The sequence below is a fragment of the Centruroides vittatus genome, unplaced genomic scaffold (assembly GCF_030686945.1).
Source record: "Centruroides vittatus isolate TY-2023 unplaced genomic scaffold, ASM3068694v2 contig_1752, whole genome shotgun sequence".
Classification (NCBI taxonomy): Eukaryota; Metazoa; Arthropoda; class Arachnida; order Scorpiones; family Buthidae; genus Centruroides; species Centruroides vittatus.
This window is the reverse complement of record NW_027121068.1, coordinates 81,611-90,945: the sequence shown is the minus strand read 5'-3', so window position 1 is coordinate 90,945 and position 9,335 is coordinate 81,611. Positions and strand designations below refer to the sequence as shown.

General features: G+C 33.2%; 1 protein-coding gene across 3 annotated transcripts in view; it reads left to right on the top strand.

The window, feature by feature from the left end:
* The first annotated feature begins 3,080 nt into the window (after window positions 1–3,080).
* LOC136969173 (ubiquitin carboxyl-terminal hydrolase 40-like) overlaps window positions 3,081–9,335 on the top strand; it is a 51,042-nt gene continuing 44,787 nt past the window's right edge. For all 3 annotated transcript variants that reach the window (XM_067263269.1, XM_067263268.1, XM_067263267.1), the window contains exon 1: window positions 3,081–3,465. In XM_067263269.1, the coding sequence (XP_067119370.1) occupies window positions 3,306–3,465 (160 nt within the window). In that variant the 5' untranslated portion in view covers window positions 3,081–3,305. The remainder of the gene's footprint in view (window positions 3,466–9,335) is intronic.

The following is a 9,335-nucleotide window of genomic DNA, read 5'->3' as shown; positions in this document are numbered from 1 at the left end:
GTAAGAGCAGATTATTGACAATTTTACTCGTTATTAGCATTTACAACCTTTTATAAAACCCAACTCTATCCTTACAATTAAGCTTTTCGCTATTTTATAATAATTAAAAATATAAAATGCTTTTTAATTAAACTACCTAACAGATTGCCTTCACACGGAGTTTTAAATGTTTCTAGGAAAGTTATGCAACTCATTGGGGGATTTTTCACTGGTTGTGCGGCGTTATTTTCTTTTCGAAACTCATAAATCATAATACGCTCGACACGCTTTTAATCCGAAGTTTTATTGATTTTACTAAAAAAAAAAAAAAATGTGAAGTAAAAAGTTTAAAGTAGCCTTCTAAACCAGGCCTGGCCAACCCAAATTGTTTCGCGCGTCACTTTGATCACGCGCAACATTACGGTGGGCCACAATTTAGGCAAACATGCTTTTAAAAAAAGTAAAACAAATACAAAATGAATAAGATTTTATTGTTATACCAAGAGTTCGTACTCGCACTTGCGCATTATAACAATGACACATGCAAATTTTTATTTATTTAATTGTTTTGGTGTACACATAACGGGAAACAAAAGTTTTAATAGATATATAACAGATATGGGCAAATGCGGCTCTTGCTGAAAGTGTTAATTTTTGTTTTTTGTTATTATTTTTACAATTTTATTTTTGTAATTGTGTGAAAATACGTTTGTTAATAAAATTCAATAGGACGGTGAAATGATCGTAGACCCCGAGTCGTTGGGCACGACTTCAGGTGATTTTTCTCGCAGGAACCTGGATGGCACTAGGCGACACAACAGAGAGGTTGTTTCCACGATGTCCGAAAATTCCCTCCTAAGTTTACTGAAGCACACACGTCCAAGATAGGACGAACCAAGAACTGAGAGAACTAATGACCGAGAGAACGTCATCTCCTCTTTTTCTTCGGGTTTTATAACTTTCCTTTGAGTCCCAGATCGAACATTCCGATAAGTCGATGTCGACTTGCCTCCGCTCTCTAATTGCCCCCCCTCGTTACGCATTGTAACGAGATCGGAACCCCGGTCGTCGGATGAGTCAACATCGACTGACAATTCGATTCCTACCGAAGATGTTCGATCTAAGTACTCAAATTCATCTGTTTTAACCGACTTTCTTGGAAATCTCTACAGACATGCCCTTTTATGGCCATAAAACATTCATTTTTCGTTTTCCCGTTTTTTCTTATTGATGGTTTTTTAACATAAATTTATAATAATAATAATAATTATTATTGGCTTCTATTCCAAAACAACAGGAAAAAAATTTCTTTTCCTCTTTTCGCACAAAGTCTAGACCCATTTCCGAAGCTTCACATATTTAGACTTCATTCTGTATATAGTGTATGATCAAAATTCTGGATTTGAGAAATTTCAAATTTGTTTTTCATATTGTATTGTACGAAAGAAGATCTCGCTGAACGCTGATTCGATATAACGCGGTCTGCTCGAAGCCTTAAAAAGCTCAAAATTTACGCCGATTCAAATTATCGCAGCATTTTATTGATTCGTAAATAATACAATTATTTCCAAACCAATAAGCAAAAAGTGGCAATTCGTTGTAGCGCTGTACTTTTCTTAAATCTGTTTGTTTGGTGCAATTTTGGAAAAAACTATAACGTCGCGGATGCCATAGGCCATGGCTTGGCAAGAATTAACTAATATATGCACGAATGAAGTGTGAAAGAAGTTATGGCCGAAGGTATCCAAGATTGTCGACGAGAAGAGCCTATCGCTTTATCGTTAGGGTACCAAATTGTCAACCTAATCAATGTAGAAGGACTAGAAGATGTAGACGAACAGGATATTGAGGAGTTACTGCAGGTTTCTGGCAAGAGACTTACCAATGACGACCTTCGAGAATTGGCAGAACAGGAATTCACGTAGAACTGGAAAATTGTGATTCTGGAAACGAAGAACCCAAGGAATTTCTTTACAGATTTTCTTAGAGAAAGTTCGGTAACGATAGCCGAAATCGTCGATCAAACTGTAGCAAATGATTCAGATTTTGAAAGGAATGCAAAAGCAAGTTGAAGAGTTTTGGATGCGATCTTCCGCTATAAACATTTGCTTAAGGGAGAAAAGCGACAAATAAAACTACACGACTTTATCGCAAAAAACAAGAATTTCATAAAAGCCAGGATCTTCGTCACAAAAAAATAAACTTTGCATTTCTGTATACATATGTTTATGGGTTATTTAGCATATATTATTATGCAAATTAATATAAAAATAACTTAAAGTTAAATCTGTTTATAATCTGTCGCGTGTTCCTCTTTCTCTATTTACTCTGTGTTAAAGTGACCTAATTTAATTAACGCCTTGTCGTCTAGGAACGTATCCCCTCGTTAAGCGAGGTCTTACTGTACTTATCACATTAAGAAAAAATATAGATACGAGAGTTGCGTAACTTCCCCGGCTGTTATGAGTTTTTATTTAAAAACTTTTATATTATTAAGCGAAAGTGAAATTATGTGTGGCGTCATCTCTTATCAAATTTTGTAATAAAAACTTTTTATATTTTCAAGTACTATAAAATGGCTGAAAGCTTAGTTTTGAAAGTAGGGGTGAGTTCTATATAATAGAAAGTGTAGATGTTAATTATTAACAAATAAAATCTTCATTAAGTCTGACCATATTGGAGATACACACGATACTCTTTATCTCCCCTTCTCCTCGACCTGTATCCACCAAAATTTAATAGCATCAGTGCCCTTCGTATACAAGTTACCACGCTAAATTTCGTTACCTAATCTTTACACCATGCTGTGATATTAAAGCTAAATTCACTCCAACACCACAGATATCGACGGAAGTTTTTTGTTGTTATTTTTTTTTTACCTTTTTAGTACAGGAGATCTTAAAACGCGGAGATTTGCAACGCGCTGTAAAATATAAAAGAGCAAGAGAGATTTGTAAAATTAATAGCGAGAGAACTTTACTTAAAATTTAGAAAGGCTTCTTACTCAACAACAGTTAAAGTTACGTAAGCAAAACACCTACACACGACACTAGAATAACCTTGCGCAAGGTTAAGCGTGGGGAAAGGAGAGCGACGTCTACCGGCCAGCGGTTGCCATAGAGTTAATGGCGGCCACCATGCCGACGTAAACAAACAAGCGGAATGCTAACATAGGTTATCGTTCGTTTTAAAGAATAAATCGAATATAATTCGATGCAATCCGTAATTTACTCGATCGTCCGTTTGTTCAGAATAATAATAATGCAACATTTTATAAGAGACGTGACATCTTAGCATAAATTGGTGGAAAATCGGCCGCCAAGGTGATGTTCGGCAATCTCTTTCAAGAAAATAACAAAATGAAGAGTGCCAAAAGAGTGCCTCCACCCAGATCCGTTTACGGATTAAGTGGAATCGAAAATCAGGGTGCAACTTGTTATTTGAATACCTTGTTACAGACTCTTTTATTAACTCCGGAATTCAGGGGTAAGTCTCTTAAGTGTAATTACATCTCTGAATCAGATGGTCACACCATTAGGTGCAAAATAGTCAAAGGGTCCACACCTCTATGCTTTGCCCTTCGCCGGATACGGCCACCCCTAATATCGAGTCGTGCACCATGTGCCGGTTGTGGTTCTTTTGACTTTTTAGCTCCCGCAGGCGGGTTTCCAATTCTGGATTGGGTGGAAAACTTCTCATTTGGAGTTCGTCTCTTACCGTATTGATCTTGCGGATGAGGAAACGTAGAGGTAAAGTTTTGTCCGTGCTACGGGTCCACGTTTAGAACCCTCGATATTGCCAGAGGTGGCATTTTTACGTACGGGCTCCCTACCAAATTTCTGCCGGTTTTGTTTGGATAGTTTTCCGGATTGGCCGAAATTACGTAATAGTATCCCCCGGAACACAAATGCAGTTTTGGACGAGGTGGTTGGACTTTGTCGGAGCTCTGGATGGTTCCCGTAGGAGTAAAATGAGTGAAAGGATTCTAAGGGAACCTTTGCCACGTATAGTGGTGTGGTATATAGTTTGTAGTTAAACCCTGACCATTCGTTTGTGAGCTTGTCGGTTATTATTCGCTCGACTCCGGTGGCCGATATTGTTTTGCCCGGTTTTGGTCGCCTTCGGTCTTCTAAGAAGTAAAGTAAATATCGTGAAAATGACCTCCGATAGAAAGAAAGTGGTTGTGATAGAGAAACAGTTGTGCACCCAAAAGAGAGTTAAGGGACACTCTCCAAATAAAGAGAAAAAAGTATAAAATTTTCCAAAAATCATTTTGCTTAATGGTTGCTTATAAATAATTTTTTAAAGGTAATTATTGGCCATCAGTCTTTATAGAGAAAGGATAAAAAGTTTGTTATGTAAGGCATGTTGATGGGTAGCCTATGATGAAATTTGCTGTTGTGTTTTATTTATTGTGTTGTCTTTATTGTAAAAGATTATTGCATTTAATTCGGTAGGTGATTATTTTGGATTATATTGAAATATTATAATGCATTTCAGTCGTATTGTAATGAAAAAATGTTTCTTTTAAATTGTTTGCTTGTTTAATGCATTATTATATTAGGGTGTTTCACGATGTTTTGATGATTTCAAAGTTGAAGAACTCACAAACTAATTGCTAAAAAAAGTTTAAAATTTTACACAAGGTACAAAATTTATTCAATTTTACTTATGAAATACTACGTCAAACAATTGACGACGATTCGTGGCTACACAAGACTCGAGGCGTTTCACCCAGCTTTTGGACACATTTTTTGTAGCTGCTGGAGGAATTCTGGAAATTTTATCTCGAATTTGATCTCTTGATTGTTACAAGCTTCTTGGCCGGTCGGAGTACACTCTCGCCTTCAAATAACCCCATAGGTAAAAGTCTGGTGGGGTTAAATTGGGTGAGCGAGATGGCCATTCGAAACGAGTGCGTAAATTATGCAGTTGCCAAAGGCTTCATGGAAAACTTCAAAGCTCTTGTTGGCTGTGTGGCATGTTGTGTCATCTTGTTGAAACCAAGTTGACCGGAGACGTCTATGACGGCAAAGGGTAGGGATTAGGAATGTATTCAACATCTCTGTATACCAGCATTATACATCTCTGTATAATGGCTTCTCCTCAATGGCCTTGGGATTATCGTGTAGTAACCTATATGAGATGAAAGTTGACAGTCCGCACTACTAATAGAGGGTGCACCGTCGCCGTATCTCGGTTTTAACACAAGTTATTGAACTTTGAAATTGTCAAAACATTGTGAAACACCCTTTAAATAATTTAATTATTATTAATAATCTTGTGGTTTTATTATCATTTAAACTGATATTTGATGTTCAGTATAATATACAAGAAAATAGAAAAAAATGATAATTCATTAATGTTACAGTTCATAAAATAGGATGAAATAGTAAACAGAATACATTTATTCATGATCAACTTTTTGAATATTTTTAAAGAACAGCTTTTTCTTAATTAAAGTAAAAAGTTAGTTATCATTTAGTGTTTTATTTACAATAATATAATAGAAAAATCACATAAATGATCTAATTTGTTACTTTGCATTTGTTAAGCAAGACTTTTACATTTTTATTCTGAGTAAGCGTGAAACAAATCTAAAAGCTGTGGTTTTCTTATGAATATAACAACTTGTTAGTGTGGTGACTTGTATAACTGTCGAAACTAATAGTAGACGAATCTTAAAGATTGCTAACATTTTGGCCCGGTTAACAGACCCTCTTGGGTGTGGACGGTCAAAAGCCGAATTCTGTTTTCGACTTCCACCGGTCTTTTTCGCCGTCCTTGCCGAAGAAGGGCCGTTAACCGGATCAAAAACATCAGCATTCTTTAAACTTTACCCACCATTAAAGGTGTATTAATTTGGCCTAGTAATCGTGGTGACTAGTTTGTCCATTTTTGTGTAAGTGCTACGTCATTTCTCGTAATTAGGACACGATTGCATTAAATAATTCTCCAAGAATTTGTTTTATAAATTTCTGCAAATATTAAATTAAAACATGATTTGAGCAATTATTGATTATAAAAAAAAAATATATTTATAATAATAATAATAATTTTCTGATTGTCAGAAAAGGCAATATTTATTTTTAAAAATTAAGAATAGTGTGCCAGAATTTTTTGAATTTGAATTTAATTTGAGCTGTATTTTCTCTATTTGTTTGTCATATCAAGTTAGTAATGCGTTATAAAGATAATGTTGAATTTTAGACTTAGTTCATCAGAAATATATTTTTGTCATAAAAAAAATTGAGATAAGATAATTTCTCTTTATATCAAACTTAACAATGTTAATGTTTATATATTTTAGAGTTTACTTAACTTTAATTATGTTTGTTAATTTTTAAAGACTGAACTGTTTTTGAGAGAATTGGGATAGATCCTTTAATCTAGACTGATGGAAACTCTTCCAAAATACATAAAACAAACTTTGTTTGAAATGTAATACATAGTTTTTGTAATATAGAATTTGAATGTGTTTGAACATAATATTTAGCTCTTGTGCAAACATTATAAAACCTGATATATTAGTAAAATGCCAAACTACTGCCGGATTAAATTGGGCTACTTTACAACAAGTTATTTAAAAATTAATTAAACATAATAGCAGTCAAGTAGCCCAATTTAACTTTGCTGTCATTTGACATTTCAGTAATAATAATTTGTTTTTTTTTAATGTAAAAAATATGCAAGTTCTAATCAAAATATCATTTGAATATGAAAAAGCAAAGAATCTCGCGTTAAAGATTTTTAAAAATTTCTAGTAGGTCTTGTTTGTTACTAGTTATTATCAAATAATGGAAGCTCAACAAATATTAGTAACTTTGTTAGAAAAGTGAAAGAAGTTAACAAACAAAAACCCCTCAATGAACACATTAATAATTTATGATGTCAAAATCTCACTTACTGCTGATCGGCACTAGGTACAGCTTTAGCCGACCGACTACTGAAGTTACACTTTATGTTTTCCATTTATTATGGAGGTATTGGCATTTGTCCTTCCCACCGATACTAGACGTTGCCGTTGGTCTAAAGTGGTGTGTGGCCGTAATGCATTCTTTGAGTTATCAGAGATCTTGTTTCCAGTTGGCTTTTTTTCAGAGCTTTGTATATGGGTTGAGATGTTTTATAGTAGTGCTTAGATGAATCCTTTGTTGTAAATAATCATATCTTGTCAGCTTGGTGATATCAGTACTAATTCGTTTGCTATTTCTATCTAATTCAGATTGAAAATGGTCACTAAACCAATTAACCAATTGCTATTGGCAATGAAAATGTCATGCAATTGGAACTTTACACTGAAATTTATACAGTAGTAAAGTTTAGTTCCAAATAAGGAAACATGCATGTATTAATTTTGAAGTTCATGTTGTGCAGTCAAAGGTGTAATTCCACTCTTCAGTTCTGATAATATCATGTAAATGCAAACAAGAGTGTAAATGTAAACAAAAGCACTCAAAATAAGACATAGAATAGCCTCCAGATCTTAAATTTTAAGTCAGGGAAATGCAGTCCGAAAGCTACTTTCTTCAAACACGGAATGTATGAGTCTGTGCGAGTGGGGACAGAAATAAATGGAATTTAAGAAATTTAATTATTATGCCTTTGTGTCCTTTATCGTAACTTAAATTTATCTTTGTATACTAGTACATTTATCAATTAACAGGACTTATTATACTGGAAAATTATGGATGCAGATATTTAGTCTTACAGATCAGAAATAATATTTTTTATTTAGTTCACCGGGTGAACTAAATAAAAAATATTATTTCTGATATTATCTATATTATCTTGAACTACACTTAAGTAAATTTCCAAGAAAATGCCTAAAGGTCCTAAACTTTGCGACACTCCAATCGTGGTGCCGTGTCACCCCGGTTGAAAAACACTGGTCTATTGTGTAATAATAACTGATATTATCTTTAACTTTTAGTAAAGTAAAATACATAATTTTGAATTTTGATATACATTTAATAAAAAAATATAATTATTAATTCTTACTTGATAATTTATTTTACCCTGTTAGTAATTTATATCGGGAATATAATATGATTAAATTCAATTTTGAAAAATGATTCATGATTAAAAACACCAGGAACTCCCAATTTAAATTAGGAGTATACAGAATAATTCCAAACTCCTTTCTTTAAATGACATTGACCTGAGATTAAATATTGAATGTTATTATTAGCTTAGAAATGTTCAAGTTATGTACAAAATAATTATCAATTTAATAATAATAATTGAATTAATCATATTGTGAAGGTCATAAGAAAATTGATTTGGAATTTGTTATATAAATGAACAATATAGAAGTATTAACGAATCTCTTATACATCTTTCACTTGACCTTGAACTCTGAGAAGTGTGTATAAATGTTCTGTGAAACCTTGACCTTGCACTCTTGTTTTGAAATCATAGGAAGATGCGGTGGGGTAAAGGAAGTGATTTAACAATTAAATATAACAAAACAATTGTTCATTAATAGAGATGCCCATCTCTTTAATTAATTTTAATTCATTTATAATGAGATGAATTGAACTGAGTCATGTGTTATGAGAGTGGTTAAACATTGTTTATAACAACTTTTCTTCTTGTGAAGTGATACTTTCCTTTTCTGTTTGTTTAGAAGCCAGTCTAACTAGAATTTGTTGAATTATCCTTTTGTCATTCACATGTTTATGCATTGCTTCGGGTGTAATTTTTCCTTGGATTATAAGCCTGCTTAATTTATAATAATAATAATAATTTAGGAGAGATTTAGATTTGTGAAAAAATAACTACTTTGTTAGTGTAACTATTAATAAACCTTAGATTTCCAAGCAGTTTTCAACTGAAAAAGTATGTCTTTGGAGGTGCATGCACATATTTTTACTTTGAAAACTGTTTATATTTGTGTGTATGCCCTGAGGATGAGTGTATATCTGTTTGAAAGTGTTTGAATGTACGAGGATTATTAAAAGTTATATTTAAAAATTCTTCATGTTATTACGTAGTTAAGGAGTCAAAAGTAAGACACAGTAAATGCTTGACATTAGAGTTACTCACTAAAAATAGCAGATCTGTTGGTTCCAGACAGAAATCAGGTGATTCGTGCTACTAAATATAATCGTCATTTTTGTTTTTGTTGCCAATTTCAGACTGTTCTTGTTAACTGTCAACACATTTTTGTCTGCTAATCTTAAAAAAAGAAAAAGTACAAAAAGTGATGATGAAGTTTGCTTTTCTGTTTATAAATTGCCAGAATTGACGTTTAACTGTATGAAGTAAAGCAAAATTATTACAAAATGTCATTGTTATTGACTGGAACATTTTAAGTAATCCTGGCATCTTTCCAAAAGTGTCCATTAACATCA